At 37.9% G+C, this 26973-nt stretch overlaps 1 protein-coding gene across 1 annotated transcript in view; it reads right to left on the bottom strand.

Moving 5' to 3' along the window:
• The window catches only part of WWOX (WW domain containing oxidoreductase), a 487836-nt gene that overhangs the window by 379843 nt on the left and 81020 nt on the right, over positions 1-26973 (bottom strand). Inside the window, exon 5 of the mRNA XM_025896214.2 lies at positions 9441-9529. Within this exon, the coding sequence (XP_025751999.1) occupies positions 9441-9529 (89 nt within the window). The remainder of the gene's footprint in view (positions 1-9440; positions 9530-26973) is intronic.

Raw genomic sequence — 26973 nt, 5'->3', positions numbered from 1 at the left:
AGTTAAACAACCACCTCCAGAAATCCCTCTCAGCTTTACAAGCAGCACTGACAGGAAACTGAGCAACAAGAAAATCACTAAGTCAGAAGTCAGACAGCAGCAGGAAATCTCAGAACCATGTATAATCTAATACTGACACGAAAATATCTAAATATTTTTTTGTTCGATGTAAAATTAAAAAAAAAAGACTGCTTAACTCAGTGAACTTTGGAAACAAATGCTTAATGTCTAACTTCCATTTTTCTAAAAATACTGGCTGAAAGACCAGCAAAAATACCCTCTATTGCCACCTGTCAGCTGACAGAATTGTGGATCCTTGTCAGACAGGCTTCATTTCAAGGCAAGCCACTAACACAGGACTTAGAGCCCTGATGGATGACCTCCTGCTAGAAGCAAGGAAAATTCTCTGCAATTCATCCTAGTGGATTTCTTCTCAGGATTTGACACTGTTGATCAGCAAATACTTCTGCCCCACTTCCAAGAGATTAATGGGACTGGACTGAAACTGTTCTGATTCTTCCTTCATACCACATACAAAGGAATTATTATGAGCAGCTGCTCCTATGTCTTCATAATACATCATCTGCATACTGCCATGCAGGTCAACCATCTCTCAATCATTATTCATTACTTCTATAAAATCTTCAATTCACTGTTTCATAAACGTTTGGAGAAGGAACAGAGGTCAAACTGATTTAGAGCTAAACAGAAAACATCCATTAGTCATGGTTTTCCCTTTATTGGTTTTTCTTACATAGGGGGGAGGGGGGGGACACAAAACAACTAAAATAACCTCACACCATCTTACACCTCCAGAAATTAATAAGTTATCTGTCTTTGAAGAAAAATTCTGCCATTTTAGCTCTAAGGGGCCAGGGGAGTTTGAGAAGCTACTTTTCCTCTTAATGGGGTACAGAAGCAAATTAAACTACTGCAGAAGTTTTAAATTTGAACTTCTGAAGAGAAATTCAGATGAAATATTAAACAAACATTTAAGGTTTTTAAACATTTAATGCTAGCACTTGTAACCTTGACCCCAAACTGACCTTAGTAAAACCTGCACTGCCCAGAGCGCCTTCCCTCAGATATGATCCAAGCTTGGATTTCTCCTTCCCCTCTTGTAAGAGTTTCACAAAGGCACAAAGTAAAATAAGCAGGGATTAGGTGTAATTTGCTGACATGATCTGTCTCCCGCACTTGGCTAATTCATACACTGGAATTATGGTATATGATACAGAAATCTGACAAATTAGGAACTTTTTAATCCACATTTTCTTATTTAGTATCATTAAATCAGTAAATTACTTTCTTTTGCTAACAAATTATTGCTTAAAAATTAAGGTCAAGATTAGCATTTGCATTTGCTTTTTAACTTAGAACTACACAGCAAGAGGGAGCAGGAGGAAGAATTATATTTCACAAGCATGAGGTGTGTTTCTTCCTTCCATTAAATTCATACCAGGGACTCTCTCACCTTTTTGGGGCCCATTATCCATAGCTCCAAATTCCCTTTTGCATAGCTATAATCTCACCCTAAATTTCCTCTGTCTGACAGCACACAGTATACTCAGGGTACTGATATTAAAAACAGGTGTCAGGGATGCTCTTCCCTCACCTCAAGGCCTCAGGACAACATTTCAAACCAAAATCCATCCAAGAAACCATGTTTTCCTCTGTCAAAGTGTTGCATCTTTCCTAGCTCTGTATCCCCGGGGACTCAAAGTACCTTCATACATATGGATTTTGGAAGTCCTGGGGCCAGGCTGAGGTAGAAGATGGACAGCACAGGGCTCTGCAACTTAATTTTTACATCCATTCGACCTTCCAGCATTTCCATTCTGCATCCCCTTCTTTTTCTCAGGCTCTGGCACAATAAGAGGAGCCCTTTGTTCCATTCCTTGCCAGATCTTGCAGGGATATTTTCTTTGGTTTCAAGACTCCCTGATGATTAGGAGACAAGCAGCAATGAAAACATCCACAATCTGGTAATTTTCATTCAGCAGCTCACCTAAGGACATTTGCTACCTCAAAGTGGTACATCTTGTTCAAAATCCGACAGCAAATCATTATTTACACATATACACAAGCAATTACAAACAAACATAAGCCAGACGTAGAGGAACATTCATTTTTGCAACAACCATGGCATGATTTGTTGTTTCTGTACATACTCCTAAATATACGGATTTCATTTGCACGCAGTAAGTACTCGTTAGAAAAAAAGAAAGCTGCAACTCACCAAAAGGAAAGCTAAATTACTACCTTTATCACATTTTTTGTGATCTTTCCAATTGAAAACAGCTGGGACCACGGCTGATCATTCAAACAATAAAACACTTCACGGATTTTGAACACTTCACTTGCCAATGACAACTCCTTCCTCTGTTTTGCCTGGAGATTATAGAGCTGTAACAGAGCTCAGAAAGCCCCCAGCAGCTGTGTGCTGCCATTCAGACCTGCAAGATTCCATGTTGGGATAAAAATTAACATACTTGGACATCCTCTGGGATTTTTGGTGCCTTGGGAACCGCTAATAGAGAAATACAACCTCTTCAGTCCATTACACAAATTTTGGATTCTAAGATTAAGACACGTGGTGTCTGCATGGCCAGTCTCGTGTCAGCAGCAAGGCTTCCCTACACAAGGGCCAGAAGATTCTGTCTTTATGTGTTTTAATTATTTCCTCTAGAAAGTGTTTAACTGAATAGACTAAATACATTTTAATGTATGTGTATTTAAATAGTTACTCTGGCCTTAGAGTTCTGAATTTTTAGAGGGCAACATCAATTAAGCACACAGATCTTCTCAAAACCCAACAAGCCATAATGCTCCAAAATCCCTGGTTTATTTGTGACAGAGTATGTTTTAATCAGTCATACATATCACACATCTTTTACTTCCTTGGATACTCAAAACTGCCTTCACAGCTGGTGGATCTTGTGGAAACTTTTTTTTGGAAGACAGAACCCCAAGACTTTGTGAGCCTTCTTAGACTCAGCTTAGACTTAGGCCTAGACACAGGGTTGAAAATGGGCACCAGAACAACCAGTGTGCTGAGCAGAAATCCCCTGGAGGGTTATCAAGGTTTTTTTCTTTAGGGTACAGTGAAGAGAGTGCAAAGTGCCCAAAGACAAGGGGCAGGTTTGGAAATTTTAGACAGCACAGGTAAAGTCATAAAACGCTGTAACAAGCACCTAACGAAATCTTTCTGTTAGTAATATGTAAAAATGCTTCATGTTTTTTTGTAGATGCAACTATATGTAAAGTTATGTCGAAGTGTCAATCCTATATTTTAATATGGACTTTAAAGAAGAAATATTCTGAGGCAGGAGATACCTCCACAATACAGTAGATGTAATGAAAGGTGATCTGGTGAAAACATCAGGATCTCAGCCTCCAGTAAAAGGGGGAAAGGGCTTAAGCTTGAGAGATTTTTTAATTTATAAAATCCTGGAAACAGTTTTTGGATCCACATGACTTGACACATGCTACCACAATGGGGTAATTGTGTACGAGGGCTTAAAAACAGAAGAAAGAAGAAAAAGAAAAACTATTTATGCAGAAGCCAATCCCTGGGCTTTAATAAGGCACAGCATCACCACAAAGAGGAAAAAAAAAGTTTCACCCTAACATTATTACGTACGTTTCAAATGCAGGCAGCCTTTGATCTTATTTAAATTTAAGATACGTGCTGTCTGCAACAGTAACTTCTGAACTCTGCATGTTTCACTACTTAATTCAATGTGGATATTTTTTGAGATCTCAAAATGCACAGCGTTGTCCAGAAGTTTGTGCCTTGGTGGCAGTGTCAGGATGCCAACCATACTCTGAGTTGAGAAGACAAATGTGACAGCTCAACTGTCACTAGTTTTAATTCACAAAAAGAAATTCCACAAACGGCAAAGAGTTAAAAGGTTTGTACAGTGTTAATGTTCAAGTTTGGAAAGACAACAGGCAGTGGCAACGATCATCTCTGACAGAGGTGCCTTGACTACAGAACCATTAAGCATATTGACATAATGGCATCACTGACAATTCAGCTAAATCATACATTCATTTTTGCTGGATCTTTTCAGTTATCTATGCAACAACTTGCTAAACAGATCCCGTTTTTACATTTGTATTCTTAGATATGCGTAGAATTTATCATACAGCATCTACGATTTAATTGTGGTTCAATCAGAATCAAAAATAACTTGACACACCTGTAGTATGTCAGTTACAATACATGAAAATGTAGAAAAATCATATTCTGGATTGAATTTTCAGCAGGCTCTGAAATCTTAATTGCACCCACAAGGTTTCAGCACGCTCCTGCTTGCAGCATGAAAAATGAATGTACTCAGAGAGTTTGAGGTCTCAGCTTAGGAGGCCATTTTGGGTCTGGTTTAGGAAATAAGAAGAGACTAAACTTCCAAATGGAGAATCATAATTCATAACTGCTGTCTTTTCCATATTTCTACACACAGTATAAGTGAATAAACTGTCAGCATATGCCAATTCTTACCACACGCAAAAAAAATTCCTATTTTAAAGTAAAGTAACTGCAGTGAAGATCTACATCTGGAAGTCCTGCATAATTGTGAATTGCTGCTACCAATTCAGAAAATTCTAAGTAGTAGCTGTTGGCAAACACCGTTTCATATCTTTGAAGTAATTCAAGATTTTTCAGGATAATTTCTGGGGTTTTTCTCCTCAGACATTGAGAACATTAAATTAATGTCTCGCTGTTTGGCAGAAGATAACTTTAATTCAAACCAAGTGGCACCATGCACCACTCCAAACTAAAGATGCACATAAAATTTAATTTTTAACTTTACTGCTCACTTCTGCTCACTGTTTTGATCATGGAAGTGTTCTTATGATGACGAGCAGGCAAATGCCATGATACCATGGCTGTAAATGTTGACAACAGGTTGCTATTTTGGAAGATTTAGAACTGAACCACTAGTGCTGTTCCCCAGTTAAAGTATGCAGGTTTCAGTCAAATATATACCACATCCACAAATCCAGACTCCTACACAAACACCAATCCTACAGACCCTGAACAATCCAGCACTGACACTGACTACATTTAAATGCTGTGTTGCATACAATCACAGGAGGGCAGTCATTTTGTCTATAAAGGGGATTAATACCAACCATAATTCCTCACATTGTGCCCACTCAATGAAGAGGAGATTCCATTCAGTGTTTCTTAAGTTCCAAAAAGCCAAATATGAAAGATTGGTTGGTCTGCCTCTTCCAGCTGCATAAAAATCAGCTAATGCCAAATCCATCTTAGCCCAGAACATTATTATAAACAGATCATTTATTTGATTTTCCGTAACAGAGACATTCAATCGACCGCCTGAGCTGGGAACTAGCAGAGGGGAAAGACTTGATACAGATATAAGAAGTAACTTGAACAAATCCAGCCATTTAGAGGCACTGAGATCTCTTTTTCCTATTCTCATCCTAAGCCCAGCAGTGTCTTCATAAGGAAGGAAGATGGAGTTCATTCACTCCTGGTAGAATGCATCTGCAAAAAACAAGCCAGAAATACTAAAATACTAAAAGACAGCTGGCTTTCTTCAAAAAAATTGTGCTGGAAATCCTTGAGGCCTGTTTTTTATTGGACATCCATTTTATGTATTTATGTATTTTATGTATTTATTTGTGTCCATGCTGTTCAGGCTGTGCTACAGCGAAGAAAGAGGTAGATCAAACATTAAACAGCAATATTGTTTTATTCTGTCTTCTCCCAAAGACGACTTTGGGAGACCCAACTAAGTTACTGTGTTTAGTTCATTCTGCCCACAAAATGTTTCTAACTGCGAGAGCAAGAAAAACTGGAGAGCACTGTCCTGCCCATAAGGAAAGTTTAAGTGCTGCAATCACAGAACTGCAGGATCAAAAATAATCTGAAAAACCCTTTTCCCCAAAGCTTTATTTGAAACTGCATGGATAAAAAAAGTCTCAGAAAGAGAAACAGCTGTATCAACTCAAGAGTGTAGATAATGCAAACAAAAAAAAAATCGGTTTTTTTCAGTGAGGATGAAGGATTTTCTAGAATATATTTATAGGGATACAGCATAACTTACCAGTGTTTATATACTCTGAGCTCAAATTTTATCTGTGGACAAGGCTGCAACACCTAACAAATCCAAATAGGAATAAAAGATTCCTATCAAATCTCAGAAGCATGATAACTTGAAGATGAATCATCTGACTTTTACTTTCAAACAAGGAAGGCTTCTTAGCTCTAAATTACTACTCCAATTCATATTAAATATTTCTTTTCAGAGTAACTCTTTACTCTCATTTATTATTTATGTTTTTCTCAAGGCTCCCTCTGTTGCATCATTTGTTTTCTGTATGCAACCAGCCCCGTTAAATTCCTGCCAAGTAGAGGACGACATTTCTTCATTCTTCACGTAGTTTCCACAATCTCTCAGATTCCCAAGCACATTCAAGGAAGCTTTTTTTTCTTTTTTTTACCTCTACAAGTTATTTTATTAAAGTGGGAGATTCACAAACTCAGCAATTTGCCCTCTGCTTCCTGCCATCCCACCACCACCACCTTCCCCAGCTGCAAGAGGTTTGGATGTTTTGACTCAGTGAAATTCAGAGATCCTTTTTCTGGAGTGTTTCCATTTCAGTTTTCTCATCCAAGAAGAGATCTGTGAAACACAATCCTTGAAGGCTATTTTTCAGTTGCTATCAACCAGGGCAGAACAGGTTCCCAGGTTGAGATGGGACTGTGAGTACACCCTTATATCTGCTGACAAAAAATAGCACCTAGAGCCACAGAAAGTGTCACAGAAAAGCAGAATGTCAGAAGGCATGCCTATCTATTCTCTGTTTTATACATTTTTAGCTATTAGGTCAGGTGTCACCAAGACCAACACATTCTGCAAAATACTAAAGTGTCCCAGAAACCAGTAGTGGACTGGAGAAATTAAGCAGAGAATAAAACTATTTGCACACAGAAGTTTAAGATGTTCACCACTGAACACTGAAGGCCTCTTCACATAAAATCCTGTGAGAAACAAAACACAGAGCTTTATTAAAATGTGTGTGTTCACACAAAATTTCTCCTTCACACTTTAAAATTATTGTAGTTTCTCCCAGAAACCAAGGCTTATACGACTCAGAATTTAAAAGATAGTTTTGTTTAACGAAAACCCCAAACACTTTTCCTACTGCTTTATTGTTAAGAAATTCATAAAAAATTTTATAAGAAAGTAGAATCTATGCTTTTAACATACTTCCAATGCCCATTAACAGGAGTGACAGATACCTCATGGGAATGGGGGTGACTGTATCACAATCCTTCTCATACAGGTCCAGGAGATCAGGGATATCGACCCCTTCTAAGAAAGTTAAGCTGCCAACTGACAAGACTGGCCAAAGGATAAGGAACAAGGCTCAGTCTGTCCCTGAAGTCTGTAAGATTCCTTTCAAAAACCACTACTGCAAAGGAATCACCGAAGTGACAAAAGCCTCTGGACACTGAGGCAAAGCAAATAAACGAAGAGACAAAAGTCATTAGTGTACATTAGTGCTGGAAAACACATAGGCCCAGCATTGTACTAATAAGGTGCTACTGCCATATAACTGCTTTTCTGACCTTACCCAGACATAGTTAAATCACAAAGAATCAGAGGCCAGAAAGACCCAGTAGGTCTCCCAGTCCATCCTCCTGCCAGTGCAGATGATTGTAAGGTAACTCTTCTGTGTCTGTATCAGATAAAAGATCCTCTGCTGCAGGCAGTGTGTGGGGTCTGGTTTCCATCCAGCCTCAGACTTTAAACAAAATACAACTGGAAATTCATTTTGGTCAAAACCCCCCAAATCTCACAACAGATACAGAACTTAGACTTTCCTACAATGCTTGGAGTATTCCTGCCAGGCACGGGCACATCTGAGCACACATCTGAGACAGAAATACCTCAAGGCAAGGCAGAGGCTTTAGAGGCTGTCTATTACTAAAAATGTTCCAAATAATATTAGAATGAAATATTAGTAAAACCTGTCCATCACTGACAGTGTAGCTTAACAGACCTACACTGGTAAAGCAGGGTATGCCAACAAAAATAAAACAGGTTTTCCTGATTCTAGATAGTCTCATTTTCTAAGTTCTCTGGCAAAAATTGATTTCAGCATGTTCACTTCCAGGGATTTATAATCATGCATACCAAATGGACTAGCTAGGATGACCATGATATGATCTACAACACACAAATCAAGTTAAAAGCTGCATTTGGAAGAAGGGTGGTTTTGACTTTCCACTGTACCATATAGTTTTTAAAGAAATGTAGCCTATTAGGAGCATGAAGATGCTAAATTAGAACACTTACTGCTCTTACATTACGAAACCAAGTTAGTATTCAACATGTAATACTGCAAGGATTTGTCTTCCAAGAAATTTTAATTTATGAAGATGACATGATAAGAAAATATTGATACTAAAGATTTTGGCAATAAAGGAACTTGTGTTAGAAGTCAGTTTTGACAATTCTTTGAATCCAAAAGACCTATAAGTACTAAAATGTCATCTGTCTATCCATGTGAGATTTAGCTTTGGCAGTATTTCAAAAGTGAAAAAAAACATTCTTTGTTATATATCTTCTCTACGACAACGTATTTTCAAAGCTGTCTAAGAGGCCATAATCTCTTGAGAAGAACAGGAAGATGCATATCTGTTACAGAAATATTTGCAGGAAAAAAAGCTAAGTTTGAATACTCACAACAATCAGTGGGTCAAACTGTGGATAAAAGCACAAAGTGTGGAACTTATTGTCAAGAGCTGGAACTTGAAAGATTTCAAATAATTTTTTTCGATTCAGAGATTCATTGCTCTCTTCAAGCTAAATAAAACAAACCATTTGGAAGCTAACCCGATTAGCTCCAGATAAATTTGCCTATTGTTAAGTGATGTAATTATCACACCCTCTCTCCCTTTTTCTTTTTTTCTTTTAATTATGGACTATTCCAGATACAGGTCTGGAACATAGATCTGTCTGGCTCATAGGGCTATATTTTTTAAAGGTTTAAAAATGAAAAGAGAGAGAGAGAAGGTTAGAAAATAAAGTAAGACAAGGGGTGTGCTAATTGTTCATCCCTGACCTCTTCCAAACCATGGCAAAACTGTTAAAAGTTGCCTGAGCTGCTTTTTATGCAGTTCAGCTTCGGCCTTTTTCAATAGCCACAGGGGTAAAAAAGCCCTTTAAAGCTGAGGCTACACATGGAATAACAAGAGATCTGTAACTTTTTTTTTTGGTATGAAAACAAATGATCTTTAATTTCCATTGAAAAAAAAAAATTCCTGTGAAAAGATTATTCACTAACTGCAGTTGCTGATCCGTCCAACTTTGGTGAATTCTGCCAACTGTGCTCAGCTGATAAAGACATTAAAATAACAAGAAATTATTACATATAATTTCCTGAGTACTTACAGATTCTTGGATTTGAATGCTTCAGCAAAGTGCTGCACACTCTGAAGAGAAGCAAGGTCTAAGGTCATTGCTTCTACCTTGGCTTTATGCTGGAACAAGAGAAAATATAAAAAAAGATAAATAACAGCATGTTTAGTTCATAGGATCGTGTTACAGCAAATGTGTTATGAAACTTGTCTGATTCCCTTGTTTAACATTATAACCCCAAAGTGAATACAAATCATCAAAAGGAACGGACGAGCACAACGTTCAGTGCCAAAAGCAGCATTGTGATGTGGTGGTTCTGCTAAAAACATACACTGTGTAAGGCACAGCTTTATAAAATGTAATGAATCGACACAAGGCAGTGTTAAGGTTAATAAGGCATCTTTTTGCTGCCATTTTGGTGGTGAAAATTATGTAACTCATGAAATAAAAAGGTAGAGTGTTATTCTCAATGCATGCTATTTTTACATACTGTACCAATAGAAAAAAAATCAGTAAATACTCTATAAAAATCAGCTAACTTCAGACTTGCATATATGAATCCAAACAATGTATTATATAGATTATCACTATAGTAGGTGATATAAAAGACAGTATAAAATGACTACAGAAAACAACTGATCAGCCTACACAGGTTTTCATACCATAAGAGTTTACCAGTGCATATTATATATGTACTTCTACTGTGAGGGTGGGGAGGCCCTGGCACAGGTTGCCCAGAGAAGGTGTGGCTGCCCCATCCCTGGAAGTGTCCAAGGCCAAGTTGGATGGGGCTTGGAGCAACCTGGGCTAGTGGAAGGTGACTCTGCTCATAGCAGGGGGTTGGAACAAGATGAGCTTTAAGGTCCAACCCAAACCATTCTATGATTCTGTGTTTTCTGCAGAAATTGTGTATGTACTTAAAGCTGGCTTTTCACCTAGAAGAGGTTAACCTGAAGGTTAAGTTTATCTCAGGCACCACCAAAACAACTCTTCTCAATATTTTCATCTTTAAGATCCCTGTTCCCAGATCTTTTGAAACACCTGAACTCCGAGTCTCAGAACAAAACGAACCAAAAGCCTATTTTCATTGCAACCTCTAAAGTGAAAGTCATCACAAGAACCAAGCAGTCAGAGGGTCTCTCAAGGCAGAGCTCAGAACCAGCTCTCCTTCAACTGCAGCTGTGGGTCTGCACCGCAACATCCAGTGGTTGTCTTTTGTTCTTCCACAAATGCTACACTTTAAGACACCTGTGATCCTCTGCAAAATACCAACTGTCATGACATATAAGTCAGGTAGGCCCCCTAAGGAATCAGGAACATGTGTCTTTGTGCTTACCCTCACTTTTAGACTTGCTGCTGCTCAACACCACGTAAACTCTCTGGCACATAAAAGAAAGCAGGCAAAAGCCCTGTACTCTCCCCAAGCCTAAAAATGTCAAATTTCAGCCCACTCAGCTTAGCTTATTTGGCAAAAAAATACCTAGAGGGACAATTCATGTACTCCCAACACATCACCTACACCTACTGTGTGTAACAGCCATGGCTCAAACTGGGCATTGGCACTGCTAAAGAAAGGGTAAGGAGAAGGTGGAGCAGATGCAGTGGTACGGTGCAAGCAAAGGCAGCATTTGGGTGGGGAGGCAACAGGAGCTTTGTTAGCACCAGAGTGCAACAGGAACTCCACTGGGATTACAAGGATACACCATGATCATTGCTCAATGACAAGGGAACATTGCTGAGGGAACAGAAAGGAAGCAGCACACGTGTCAGCACAGAGGGAAGTTGGGAAGAGTGCTCCCATTGTCCCCCAAGCTCAAGCGAATCATCTGATCTCCCTGTTTCATCACATCTGGCACTTTTCTCCCTACTACATCTGTTTTCTATTTTGCTGGTACCCACTCTGCCTGCTACAACTACCTTACAGGTTTGGTATAAACAGAATATCACTCAAATTCCTTTTGTCCCATTCCAGCCAGACTTATCAGGACAGCAAAATAAACACAACTGAAATTTCAACAGGTTCAGTCTCCATAGGAAGTATCAGCTGATGGGAGTCTGAAAATGCTAAACCAAACTTTGTTACAAAGAGGTTTTTTTTACCCTCACAAGATGCACATCATTCTGGAATTCATTTTGCCCCACTGGGTAAATATTTTCTTCTGTTTGATAGTCAGAGACTTGAGAAAGATGATGCTGCCTTGCATTATGCAATACAACTCCAGAACAATTTCTCTTCAGCAGTGCAGTTCAAAGCTGTTTACTTACTACAGAAATAGTTGGGTTTACTTTGGTTCTGCTTTCCTCAGTTGAAACATTTTCCTGTCTCTCCCAAGGGTGAAAGGACAAGAATGCTACAAATACAGGGACATAAGGGGATCAAAAACCATAATAATCAAGTAGTTCAACAGACTACACCACAAGCTGTTAGCTACTGTGCCCTTGGGGACATGGACTCGAGTCCACATGACATCACTCAGGTAATCCTTTTCCTCTTGGTGTCAAGCATTAGGCTTCTGACACTGATTCCAAGAACAGAAGGGAGGTGTCTGTACTTCAAGTCCAAAAGGAACAAAAAAGTATGAAACCTCCAAAGTGCTTTCTGAAATAGAAGTAAGGGTTTTTTTCCCCAAACACAACTGGGAAAGAAATCAGTTTAACATACCATGAGTTTAGGCAAGTTCCCCAAATTTTTTTGTTTCAGATTCTCCCTTATCAACTGAGGTTCCAACACCTCTCACCCCACAGAGATATTCTGTAGACCCTCAATTCCTACTGCAGTTTGAGAATGTGAAATGCTAAACCTTTAGTAGCAGCTCATTTTTAATCCAGATTTTCCCCTTCTTACTTCTATATCACAATATCTTTTTTTAAAAAAGCTATGAATAAGGCAATATACTTGCATGATATGCTCTTAATAATGTAAGAATATCTCTAATCAATGACAAGTAGAAGGTTTTATGTTTGTTTTCTCATAGTAGCTCAGTTATTACCTTTGTTATAATGTTTTCCCTCTTTCCCTAGGAGCCTTGGTGTCACACACTGTGACATGTGTAGAAAAGCATGGGGTTTCTTAACAAAAAAATAAAACTAAAGCCCATTTTTTGCTAAAAGGCATCTTAACTGTAATTGTACTCTGCAGTCAGAACTGATTGTTAATGGTATGCTGCAAATCCTGATCTAATGCGTCATAATTGTATTATGCTGATGTCTCTCACCATTTCACTTCACACGTTTTCAGTACTGAATTATGCCTCATTTTATGTTGTGAAATCTTAAATGAGACTTGCCACTTTCCCAAATACCGGAGACAGTCTTTCAGCTGACGTCGTAAAATCAATGCGCTAAGGCAGGGAACTCCAGAATTTGAAAAATTAAATTGACAAAAGATACTAATGCTCCCTCTACTACTTTATTTTCAATTACATCATTTGAGGGGAAACTAGATCACAGAATGAGAGCAGCATAATTTAAGGAGCTCGCTTCTAAATCACAGGATCGTTACAACGCGGTGCTGTTGAAAGCCTGTGCACAATGAACTGGCGTCCCTTGCTGCAGATCCCTGGGACAAGTATCCCAACTGCATCCAGCACCACTTTCACAACTAGACTCAGACCAGCTTTGCAAACTGGCCAAAGAAGAACAGACCCCAGAGGGCCTGTACACTGCTGCTATGCACAGAACCCTGTGAAAACACGGTCAGCCAGAACTCACTGGGACGGTGAGTTTGGGATGGGGATATTTGTATTTCATGAAGCCCAGTGAGCAGCTCAAGGCTAACGATGTCCAGGCAACAACATTCTGTCTTTGAAGAAACAGCTGAAGGTGGATCATCCTCCAGCTCCTGGCAGGTTCTCTTTTAAACCCAACGTAATAACATTTCGAAAAGAGCAAAGAAAAAATTTCTCCCGTAAGTCACGATTTCATGCCCGGTTCTAAAAGCATTTTATCACTATTTCCAGGTAAGTTTCATTATTCTACAAAACACCAGAAAAGAGTTTGTTCGGTTTTGAATGTAAGCTGCTCCCTATTGGAGAAAAAAATATTAAAAATGCTTAAGTGCAATTGGCTATACTTTGCACTCATGCTAGAAAAATGCTTATTGAGCCAGAAACTAACACAAAAGTGAAAACACCCAGAAAGCCAGCTATTTCACTATATGCAATGTCTTCACTTTACAGCTTAAAAATTGTTTAAAAATGAACACTGCATGGTAGAGTAGTTTGGCAGTAAACATGATGGTGCATTTGTGTCTTGGTATTGAAGAAGGAGCCTTTTTTCATAGTGAATTTTTCATTCAAATGTAAGTGATGATTTACGTTAAATATAGGTAAAGCATAGCTACATTTTCCTGAAGGATTGCAAGGAAGTGAAGAGCAGTACAATAAGTTGAAGCATAAAAGCTTTCTCTGTCATAATATTTATTATAATGGCATATGAAATAGCTGAAATAAATAATAGATGACTAAAAGTAAATTCATATGATAAAGAATCTTTCAGCAGACACCATTACTTCTGACTGCTCCAGTTTCATACAGAGTTGAAGAGTCTTAATAAATATGCTGTAGCCCCTGTATCTTATGTAAGTACAAGTCATTTTGTAAGGCCCTACTTAAAATGTACCATGGTGGACACTACATAATTTACTGTATAATTTTACTCTCAGAAAATAGTGTGTTATATGTTTGATATTTAAAAGTCTTTAACTCAAAACTGAATACATCACACAACAACAAAAATATCCGACTTCAAGGAACTGGAAGTACAATCAATTGGTAAAAAGCAGTTTAATTTGATACAGAAAAATCTTCCTGACAACATCCTAGAATGCAGATACTTCTTATGTGCAGTGTGAGAGACACAAAATTCTTCAGGAAAAAAAAAGAATTTGACACCAAAGCTGATGAAAAATCTGTGGAATTATCTGAAAATAGGTAAACAAATAACCAAATCTCAGCATAGGACAAGCAATGCCCAAACAAACTCATATTTTCATGTTGAGGATGGAGCAGGGGATGCTTTAGAAGCACGTCTGACAATTTGACACATAGCTTATGACAGTCAATAGCCAGTGCCATGCACTATTTATGGAGGTACCTAATGGGGAAAAAGGCTTTCACTCAGGATTAGGGCTGCAAGTATTATTGTCCCTAATGTAGTCAACATTTGGTACTTCATTCAAAACTGTATTTATGCAACGCCAGCTTTACCTGGTTGTGTGTTTTGAATGCTCTGCAGCTACTTCCCATGGAGCTGATGGGGACAGATGCATCACACTGCTTTAAGAGCAATCCAAAACACGTGCTAGATGCTTTAGTAATATGTTCTTCTGCTACATTTGATATACCTTAATAAAGTTCATTAGAAGACATTACAGGGGAACATTTTTACACACATTTGTCTAGGTTTCCCCCCCCCTTCCAGCCCCTAATATCAGCAATATTTATACAGTACTTCCAAATTTTCACTAACTTTATGCAAGAGAAGGTACACAACACAAAAATAATTTCCTAAATATTAATTATGTTATTACCCCATTTATGTGATGTACAAGGAAATAGCTGAGACTAACTTGATTCTTCACGAAAATCAGAGATGAAAAGGATTCCCTTTCTTTCACTAGAAAGAAAATTTATTTATTAATGCCTGGTTACACTATTTCCCAATGTGTTTGGTTTACCTGTATTTTGGTTGTAATTTGCTGGTGTACATTTTTCCATTATTCTCCTTGCTCAATCCTGTCAAACACATTTTGATGCTGTGTGGGAGCTCTCCCAAACCCTGATTTTGTAAAGCCTGGTTCTTCCTGCTTAAGTAACCAGATCTTCCCATTCTTCACAGAAATGGAATTCCTGCAAGGGTTGCCTTCACCCAAGTCAAGTGAACAGCACATATATCAAGACTTAATGGGTCAGTATGAGCCTGCAAACTGCTCAGATTACTGATCATCCTTGGACTGGCACCTTATCATGAAGAATGAATTATTAGTTGTATCGTTGTCTTTGTCTCCATCCCTTCTCCAGAACAATTTCGGATGTTTGGCAGAGAAGAGTGTTAACCTTTTTGGCACCATTGACAACTTAGAGCAGCGAGAGGCCTCCTCAGAAAATCCTGAAGTCCTCAAGCTGTTGCAGGGTTGTCCTGCAAATGGATGTCCTAAAGCTGCGATGGAAGATCCACACACACGATAGCCAGGAAGGAACACCTGAACTGGAGATTTAACTGTTGAGCTCAGCTGGGTTATAAAAGCAACAGAAAAGTCTGGAACCCTCCTTAGATAGAGATTAAACATAAAGGCAACAAATGAGCCACTGAAATTCTGAGGGTGAGAGATGTGGAAAAGTGATAAAGACAACCTGGCACAAAGGAGTTCAGTTTCTGAGGATGCCAAACACCAACCTGGCATTTGGTCCTCACTTTTAAACAAATCACTGTTCACAGCAATATCTTTTCCTTCTTCCTAATATTTAATTTACCTATAATTTAAAATCCAGGTCACAAATACAAAAATGTGACTAAAGTCTCCAGGTATAGTTTGTATATTTAACTTAGACATGAAAGGGCTTTGTTGGTCATGTAGTCATCATTTTAAATTCCTCAATAATTTTAAAACTGTATCTTTCTATTAGTAAATGTCTACATATAAAAAGAAATGTAAAATACACTTACTCGTTTCTTCGAAGTGGTTGCTTCATTTTTCAGATTTTAATATCCTTTTTTAATAAATCTTCTGTAATAAATACCACTTACCACTAAAATAAGCAATAATGTTATTTCACAATCTTTGTATTAGTTAACTCTTCGATCAGTATCTCTGTAAATTTGGCCTTTCTTATCTTCTGAAGATAACGATAAAGGAAAAAAAGGAAAACATCTGCATTTCTTTATGAAATTAATATCTTCAGTGAAGTAAACTATGCCCTAGCGATCCTAAATCATGCTTATAAAGAGTAAGAGAAGTTAGTCTCCTAAAGACATTTTAAAAATTATTTATTCTTTAACCAGAGAGAACAAAAACACACACAAAAAAGGCTGGAGTATAATTTCAGAATACTTCAATTAGTGGGCTCCAAATGTCCTGATTTTTTCCTGGATGCACACAGTTCAACTGCACACAGTACACGTTTGCTTCAATAATAAGAAATTACATGCATTAAAAAAAAAAAAAATCTACTGTAACTTTTGGTAATAGGAGTTTGTTTAACTCTTCATGTACATGAACTGTGGGTATTTACTTGGGAGCCTACTTTTAGCTGGAATTTTTTTTCTTTCCCTGGATATAGATCACTTCTCTCTGTCTCCAAACGCCCATTCCTGCAAAGCTCATTTGAATTTATCTTTGGGGAATCTCAAATAATCTTGGCAATATGTTACATGTGTAGGGTTTACTATTTTAATAAACATATCTCCTGGCTTAGGGAATGGTTGAGGGAGCCTGGGAACGTGTAGCAGAATCTCAGCTGTGGAGAACCTCCACATTCAGATGCTTTCAATTCCTTTCATTCTGCAAGATTCCAAGTGATAGCAGAATGCATTTTCAAAAAGAGCAACAAGGCAAACAGCACCGGGGTAATTTAGAAAATACAGATTTTTTTTATTTTAAAAACTCCCTCAATTTGAAGCTTTTAAGGTTAAATAAACCCAGTTAATGGGTTGCTGAGAAGTAAGCAACGTGGGAGGCAATAGAGCAATGGATTTGTTGGGAATGGCAGAGGAGGGTGGGAAACCCCAGAATTTCTAAATGGACTAAACCAGTAACATCCCTATTGCAATACATTATTATTGTTGGTAATTATCCATAAAATTAAAAATGTGTTATCTTTTACGTACAGCTCCACATACACTGGTGGATAAAACCTGCAGCAGGATTCCACATGCAGTTGTTCCAGACAGAGGGGAACTTACCATCCCTGCTCCAGATGACAAACAAGAGGAGAAAAGCACGATGGTCAAAAGGGCAACAATGTTTAAGTAAATACAAAATGAACCCTTTTTTCCCCTGTTCTCTCATGATCCATAATCATAAGCTATGTTGTTGCCTGAAAGTGCAGACATGCACTGTGCAGTGCATTAATCCTTCAAACACTAACAGATGCTGGCAGGGATTTAGGCTGGAATGTATTTACAAAGTGACAAATTATGTTCCGTATTATACAGAGAGAGAAAGAGCACCCACAAATAGGCTGATAAATGTCAGCTGCAGTCACGACAAACGGTTTATTTTTATTATACTGTAACCACAAATGTTTTTTGCAGGGGAGGCCCAAAGATTTATTTGTTGCAGGAAAAAAAACAAGATTATATATGACACAAAGTAATAACTGTGAGATCACTGATGTTCTGGGCAGCTTGCCCTCCTGGAAGCTACGTTCAGATTGAAAAATGCTGCTCAAAAAATGGTATGTTATATGACACAAAATAAGTAGTTCATAAATCTGTATTGAAACAACAATAACTAATAATTAAAGACAAGTCTTAGGACAATGGCTCATGCAATTTGAAACGGAAAGCATACTCTGTCCTTCAGTGGAATGTTGAAATTGAAGTAACAATATTAAAAATAATCTGGTTAAATTGTTTCAGATTAAAAACAAAGTGCTATAATTGCGAGATGGGAGCAACGTATATTTTAAATGTGGTCATAGCGCTATAGAACGTCTCGTGCAGCACAATTAATTGGCAGAATAGTGACGTCTGCAGGTTTACAAATGCACTGCAGCTATTCTGGAGTATGTCAAAGCTTGCCAAGAGATTGAAGGTGCAGTTCTTTCCCCTCACTCTCAATATTAGGAAAATAAAAGTATCAACACGGCTAAAATTCATCACTTCTGTATTAATGAATAATTTCAGGATGCTTCAACATAAGTAGAAATAAATTTATGAGACAAAGAAATGAAAGAATTGAATAATTAGCTATTTAAGGCATTTTAATTGGCAGCTCACAGTTACAATCTCACAGATTAAAAAATATAACACAGATACCTTACAGAACGGTGTCCTCAAAAAAATAAACATATATACAAATTATTTTGTTTCCCCAACTGTTCACATGCCCAAGCTAAGAGATACATTGAAAATGGTCACATTGATATGTATGTAATTTTAGAAAGTGAAATAAAAGGACAGAATCACATTAGTAAAGATTTCTTGTACAAGGCTTGGCAGGATCAGCTTCTTAATATACACTCAGTATATGCAGTATAGACTTGAACAAAAATATGAAGTCTTTCTACCTTAAAATTCTGGGGTTTAAGCAAGTGGTTTAGGCTTTTCCCAAATGTTAAGGTAAATAGTGGCTGTACCTACCTGAACACCTGAAAAAATAGCAGCTACTGCATATATCTTACCCATATGCCACATGCAAAAAATGTAAAACATATTAAAAGAAAAAAAAATTTTCAAAACGAAAATTTCCAAGCAGATGTTTATAAACAGAAGGTAACGGATAAAAACCCAAACACAATGCTGCATTATGTTACATGATTCACTGATGAACCCATTGGAACTAAAGCAAAAAGCCCTTCTGGAAAACTTCCAGAAATTAAAAGGTGCAAACAAGCTGCCTAATACCCTTGCGTAGACTGAATTCTTATGAAGAAAATAAAGTTTATTGTCTGGAAACAGAGAAAGCATGAGGAAAGCACTAAAGCAATGGAGGTGAACAATTAGACAGATGTTCACTTAAGGAAATAAAGAGAACAGAAGAAGCCATCACTGAGGAATTTTACGAGAATACTGACAACTCTGCACCTCATCAAGGGCACTGGTAAAGTTAAAGCCACTGAAGCCATTTCTGCTCAACTCCAATATAACTGCTGACCTTGCACAAGTCTGCATTTAGCAAATGTGGCTTAGGAAAATAGCATTATACTTTTCATTCTACTATTTTTTCCCAAACTCCATCTATATATTCTACTGTATACTTCAAGAAAATTAACTTTATTTCTTTGTATAATATTACATGTACTCTGAATTTTTTTTCCTAACTATGTTCAGGTATCAGGAAAATGTATAGTTACAAAGCTTTTGTTACTTAATCAATTACATCTGATGTTCATAAAAGTGAATAGCTGGGGTGGCTTTTGCTTAATATGATTATATATGTTCCTGAAGTAGTCAGGAGTTTGCATAAGATGCAATCTGGCAATCTGGACATGTTTTAGAACTTACAACTTTGGCATTTAACTGCTGAAAGAAAAATGGAGAAAGAGTATATTTTGTTGATAAACTGCCTTGTACAGCAAAAAAATATGGGCATACATGCAGGCAAAAAGAGAAGAAATTAATAATAGGAGGCAAGATTTTTTTGTCAAGGACAAAAATCTTACTCCTACATGTTCATACACGCTGAGGTACAAATATAATTTGTTCCACAAATATTTCTTTTGTTTAAAATATAGTTTAAAACCTCTTGTTTCTGATAATACTTCACTTGCAGATTTTCAGAAAAAAAAAGGATCCTCCAAATCTCAAGTGCATTGCTGATTCCTCCTTTTATCTACTTATGTATTTTCAGAAATGACTGTCAAAGAAATCAGAAAGTGTATCTCAGGATCACTAACAGAACTTCCATCACTTCCTTGCGTGCCCCAGGCTCCTTCCCACAGCATTCCTCAATTGTTCCTGAGCTGTAAATATAAACACACCACCCATCACTTTCATCATACAGTACAAGGTACACAAATACCAGAAATGAACTCTGCATTATCCAGCTGCAAAGGAGTTGGAAACTGCACCCATCAAACTTGTCCTGCAATCCCACCAGCACAATGTGGGTTGTAGGGATAGGGAGGAAGCACTAATTAAGCACCATGTCCTTATCTAAATACATCCCCTGTACACAAAGAAAAAAGAAATCCTATGAAGCAGATTTTTATAAAATACTCCTGGTCTTCACCAGCCCAAGATTGCCCTTTTTTTGAGCACAGCTCTGCCACTGACAAAAAGGGACAACTCATCCCCTGCAAATGGTTCTGCGGTGTTTCAGTGCAATCAGGAGTTCCCCGGGTCTGCAGGGGACTGCATGCACATTTCCCACACACTGATGCTGGAAAGTTCTCAGTAACTCGGGAGAAATCCACAAGAAAATTTCATCATTCACATTTTAAATAATATAAAAGACGTGGAATGTGATTGATTTCACACTGGAGAGAACTGAAATTACAGTTAGGGGATAGGTTTTTTTTTTTTCATGCGCTGTGAGGTCAAGTAATAGTAAATAATTAATGAATTATGAAACAAGTTTTCCATAAGGCAACACATAAATTCTATTCAATAAGATCTAAAAGTGTAGTTACACCAAAAAGCCATATAATACATCACAAAATGAAGAAAATGCATGATGCTGAGGAATAAAGGGGGGTTGCCATTATATTGGAATAACTGTTACTCTCATGGAATATAAATAACATCTTTCCATACATACACATCATTTTCATAGCTTTTACATCTCACAATCTACAAGAAAAAGAAGGTATTTTCAACTTTTTTTTTGGTTGCTCCTTTTTGTAGCAAATCTGTTTCATCTCTCCAGCAGTCAGAGAGGTTCTGATGCAACAGAGAACGATGAAGTGGACCATAATCTGGACAAATCCATAGAATTCCTTCTCTGATCTTACTGCTGATTTGGTTCTGGCTAAAATCAATGGATTGCTGATCCATACTCTCTTTTTACCAGTATTAAATTCACATTCTGCAATGCTCAGGCTGTCTCTTAGAATTTTGTAGAGTGCACAATATGACATTGTAGCAGTCTTGGCTAGACCTCTGTGGGTCATTGACACACAATTAGTACCCTGAATGGTAGGCAGGAAGTCAAAATAGAAACTCCCCAAAAACCACCAAAACATACCTTTTGCCTTGATAGCATAAAATTATTGAAGATTTGACTCAGTCAAAATGCAGGGGAAAATTCTCTCTCCAGAAATTAAAAAGGAAAGTTAAGTTTTGGATGAAGCAAGATAGTTTTATACTTTCATAAGAGCTATAATAATTTTATACCATCTAATGCTAAAAGCAGTCAGAACTATGCAGTTTTTCATAGGAAACCCAAGGTTCCTATGCTATGCTCCACAGACTATGTTAAATAGTTTCCAGTTTCTCTGTGTTATTTTCAGGTAAAAATTTCACAGTCATGATGTACCTTAAAAAACACTTTCAGAACTGACTGCGTTGCACAATGGCTGTGAACTTTGGAGTAAGATTCTTTTTCTCATGTACTTGCAGCTTAAAATGCCCATGACCACTGACAACTTCTATTTTTAACTACATGGCTGACAAAGTTAAATGAAAACAGCCCTCTTCTCCTCTCCCACGACACCATTCAGTACAATTTTTTAGTCTTTTTTTTCTTTTAACTTCATTCTGTCTTCTCCAATCTAGACAGAAAATTTAACCAGTTAAAGAGTACTGAATTGCACAAGGTACCATAGAGCATTTCAAGGCATGGCTCACTTATTCTCCCAGGCCCATGTGAAAGGAGATGCCAAGAAAATAAGGCAGAGAAGGTTTATAAGACTTTGATTAAGCAGGCAATCTTAGGAGGACAGAGACGAGTTAAAAAGAAATGCAAAGGCTCCAAAAGTATTGAATTTTGTTTAAAAAAAAAATCAACAGCATCTGTATAATCAACTAAATCCATGAATATTTCATAAATGAGTGTATGCAGCAATGAAAAATGCCATAAATGAAGTAGATGAGGCAATGAGCATATGTAAGCCAACCATTTAGATGCCTTTTAACACTTGTAAGCATTTGGTTTCAATTTAGTTTTTCAAATGCCTCATGCTATGGTGTTGGACTTGTCCAAAGAAAATAAGAAAACAATAAAAACAGATGAGATAAAAACCTGAGCTTCTTCTCAGAACTCCATAAAGAGCTGTATAATAACCTTCTAAAAGTGTTAACTTTGCTTGTTCCTGAAGAATAAGATGACTACCTACCTAAAAAAAAAGAGTTCCACCAAGTAACTGCTAGCACTGGAAAAGTACATGGTACTGCTATAGATCTGGCTCCCAATTTCCTGATCTCCATCCAGCAATATAGCAACCTTAAGCAAACACCTGCTTGCATTTTTAAAGGTAAACACCTTGTCATACCTGACCCCCATAAGGTTTTGAAAGGTTCCCATTAAAACTGACAGCAACCAAAACACACCGAAAAATTCAACTTTCCTTTTAAAAACAGCATTGCGCAGTTAGGACGTTAAATGACTTGTTTTAAATAAGTAAACGTGTTTAAGATTTCAATGTTGCATCAAAAGCAGCAGAGGCAGGACAGCCAAAGTAAAGGCCTGAACGGAATCCCTTTCAGCAGATCATTTTGCATTTCACTTTGCTGATGGTTGTTTCCAAGCTACAAGATGTTGTTTTGGAGGTGCCATAAGCTGCAGGCCCCTGTGCTGACCAGACCACACAAAACCACTTTAAGTTAGGCTCCAAAGCGAGAAATGTTAATTCATCATCCTGTCAAAATAATGACATTCATTCATAACTACCTTCCAATCTCCTCCACACCTGGCTGAGTCTTCAGTGCAGCCCAGGGAAACACTCTAATCACACCCTTCCTCTGCCCGTCCTCTGGACAGGGCACCTCACTGCATTTGAAAAGAGTAATGATACAGAACCAAAAACTGGGCAACCACCCTTACACCTGACAGAAGAACAGACAGGTCACAGAACCCAGACAAATCTGGTGCCACACTCAGTCCCCCAGATGCCAAGTGCACCTCTGTGAGTGCCCTGCATCAGGACTCTTGCACAAAGCCCTTTTAGCCACCTTGACCATGCCCAGTTCATTTAGAGCATAGAACAGTTGGGGTTGTAAGGAACCTTAAAGATCATCTCTTTCCAAGCCCCCTGCCATGGGCAGAGACACCTTCCACTACACCAGGTTGTTCAAAGCCCCACCCAACCCGACCTTCCAGGGATGGGGCATCCACAGCTTCTCTGGAAAACCCATGCCAGGGCATCACCACCCTCACAGGGAAGAATGTACCAGGCCACTGGTGATCTCAGTCAGAGCCTTTAGCTTTTATCCTCATCAAAAGTACAGCATCAAACTATGATCCAAACCCCTGTGTGGTAACCAACCTATTACAGCTGTACTCTTACCCTTCTTGCATAAAACAAGGAGCAAACCCTAGACCATCTCAAATGAAAGGCATAAACTTTTCTGTCTCCAGCTGAGTGACTACTTGAGCTTTTTAGGGAAAGGAATAGAGAAGGTTCCTTCAGACACAATTACCTTCTGCTCTGAACACTCACTTCTAGAACTGAGGTTGCTAATTCAAACCCCTTTAAGTACAGAAAATAAAAGGGAAAAAAAAGGGAGAGATACAGATCTCCCATTAAAGCATTATGATTAAAAACAGGAGGAGGTACAACCACTTTATCTCCCAGAGCATTCCAATATGTAAGAGCATCCACAAGTAAGGCTCAGATCAACAAAACACACCTAACACGCAGCTCAGTAAGGTTTGTGTACTCAGAAATATGAGGAATAACTGATTCTTAAGATGGGAAAAACCAAGCATGTAAGTCACCATGAAAATTTCTTTGCAAAAGTTTATGTGCAGCCCACACAACCTGCCACCTACTTCTAGACTGACAGCAAGCCTGACCCACCGAGTCCAGGTTTTAGATGACACTCAAATATTCTTTCTTCCTTTCTGTTGAATTTTATTTCCTTACCAACCTTCAAAAGACCTGTGTTCATTTTCTACCACCTTTGCTGTGTCCTGGTAACACTGGACAGTTGCAATCAGGCAGCAGAAAGGCTTTCCTCTGAAGTGACCCATCTGCAGCCAAGCCATTCATTAAACAGTAATTCTGAATGGATTCCTGAATTTTAAAGTATTAAAACCAGACTTACAAAATAATTCCTCAAGGTTACATGGCAGATCAGAGACAGAATCTAACCACAATCATCCAAGGCTCACAACAGATGTTAAAATCTTCATGGCATCAGCTTTCATGAATGTCCCTCTTAATAAGGTACAGAACAAGAGAAAATTTAGAACTGACCTTTACGAAATATTCTTGTTATGCTTTTTAGCCATTATGATGATAAGAAAAAACTGTTTTTCTGAATGAGTATACTGTACCTTTAATGGTTCATTTGTAGTTCAGAATAAAATCTGAACTATTTGTTGTTCATTGTTGTTATATTCTGTTCCAAGGTTCATAATTTGAAAATTGACTTTGGGGACTTTTTGCTTGGTCTATTAAAATGATTCATGTTGCATTCAACATAAATTGTGCATACACAGAGGAGGTTTAGCACACGTATTCACAGTATAATAACTAAAGTGAATTTTGTACAAGCTGCAGTTTGTGGCAAGGATGCAGTATCATTTGTCTTAATTTTTCTTCAGCATTACATTAGGCTCGTGCATTTACATTTTCAGGTACGGCTAAACACTTTAAAACTTTCTTTTTACAGCATGAGTAAAGAGAGAATCAAATCTACATGTTTATATGATGTAACAAAGTAATGCCTTTTTACTGTCTAAAGTACACATGGATTTACTTTCCATTTACCCTCCTGCACAAAGGCAAATGCAAAGTGCATGAAATATTCACCACCTATGAATCACAGAGTGTTCCTATTAAAAAGATGATCATGAGCTGTTTTACCTTTCAAACCGTGATATGGTAACAGCCACGGTGTCTAAATGGTTTTGTCACTCAAAACTACCAAAGTAATATACAGTAAGGAATGAGAGTGTTTATAGTGTTTTATATGACTTTAGGACAATCTAGTGCCAACCAACTAAATAATTAAGAGCTGAGATCTGATTTCAGATGCAAGGGTCAGAAAGATTTCTTTTGCAAAATCTGAGTAAGTGGATTTGCCAGGACAATGTGAATCATACTAAATACCAAGATTTGTACAAATACCAAGGAGAAACCAAGACTGTAATAGGTCACTCTACCTTCTTTGAGTCTCAGAAAAAGCTCATCTGTTGTCTGTGTTTATTTAACAGCTAGTTTAATATTTCTAACATGGAAATTTTCCGGGAGATATTTTAACTTCCAGCTCTACTGAGTGTCATTTTTCACTATGGTTATATTCAGGTCTTCACTTCTGCAGTGCAAGTTTCTTCTCACACAGATTTTTAGTATAAAAGTGCCAGTGCTTGAGGCTAAAAAGTACTCAGAAATTCATATCTATGGACAAACCGTGTGGGCAGACAGTCTGGAGAAATAGGTTTTCTGCACAAAAAAGTTGCATCTCATAAGAAGAGAACAATCTGCATGTTCAGGAACTGATCAATCCCTAAAATTTAATGTTAGTTGGATACCAACAACAACGTCACAAAAGAAAACCTTAAAAGCAAACAACTTTATTTATATAGTGCCCAATAATCCAGAATGGATTCTTCACAAAAACAGATAAGGAGCCATTATGCACTTAATATTGCATTATGAGGGAACCAAGCTCATGCAGGAAGGTTGGCCAACCCATTATTTTGTCTTCAGAGTACAAAGAAAATAAACTTTTCCTTTTTTCTCTGTTTTTGATGGTTAAGGCAGTCCAGATTTATTTAATAACATGTAATACAGACTTCTCTGAAGTTTAACATAATCTGAGAAGCACTTAAAATTGCAGTGTATATGCACTGAACCTATTCTGACCATCACAGCAGGCAAAGGTGAACCCAACCTTCAGTAGAACAATAAACCTTCATGCCCAAAGAGCAAAAGCCTCTTGCCATTCCTACGGTTACAAAGGTGGTGACATAAATGCTCACCTCAAAAATGTTTTCAAATATTAATTAGTTGCTCTGAAAGGATCTCTGACATCTAAATATTTAATTCCCTAAGGGGAGATCAGTGCTTCCACCACCCTGCCATGAAATGAGCCTGACATCCTCTGTAGAAGAGTGAGTAACTCCCACATAACAACAGATCACAGTAAGGGCCAAATTTTCAGCAGATGACTGCTCCTTTTTCTTTTTCCTGAGTAAACAAACCCCCCAAAACTACCACATTTTTCTAATCCTTCTATTAGGATGACATAAAAGAACATAAACAAGAATCAGAAGACTGCCAGACTAATCAAACACCCCCAGTTAGGTTCCACTGACCAGCACCGAGGATCCTGGGACAAGCTAGAGAAGAACCACTTAAATAACTAAGGGTTTGCTTTTTTTCCCCTTATACACATTCATATTTTACCTCTGGAAAATATCATATTTCTGTCAGTACACTGGGCAAGGTTGAGATACGTTGCCCGAATCCACCCAAGGGTGAATTTGCAAACGCCGTGGCAGGGCACGCTCATTTTTTTGGAGCTTACAACCTTTTAGGACTGGGACCATGTTATTTGCAACAGGCCAGTGTGTTTACACTTCCAAGGTTTGAGAAAAGGCAGTCTGACACTGGAATAAAAGGGAAAGAGTTCACGTGCTATCAGATAGTTTATAGTTCCATGGTGTGTCTGCCCTTCATGCACGGGGCTTAAGAGAGATAATCCCAGCAGATCGTGTTCTATACACTATTCAGAGACCATCTCAGGCCAAAAGAAAACTAATATATAAATAAATAAAACTCTCTTGTTTCACAAT

The sequence above is a fragment of the Manacus vitellinus genome, unplaced genomic scaffold (genome assembly GCF_001715985.3).
Source record: "Manacus vitellinus isolate BGI_N305 unplaced genomic scaffold, ASM171598v3 scaffold_10_pilon, whole genome shotgun sequence".
In the NCBI taxonomy this organism is placed as follows: domain Eukaryota; kingdom Metazoa; phylum Chordata; class Aves; order Passeriformes; family Pipridae; genus Manacus; species Manacus vitellinus.
Note: the sequence above shows the minus strand (reverse complement) of the source record. Positions and strands in the feature narration are given on the sequence as shown.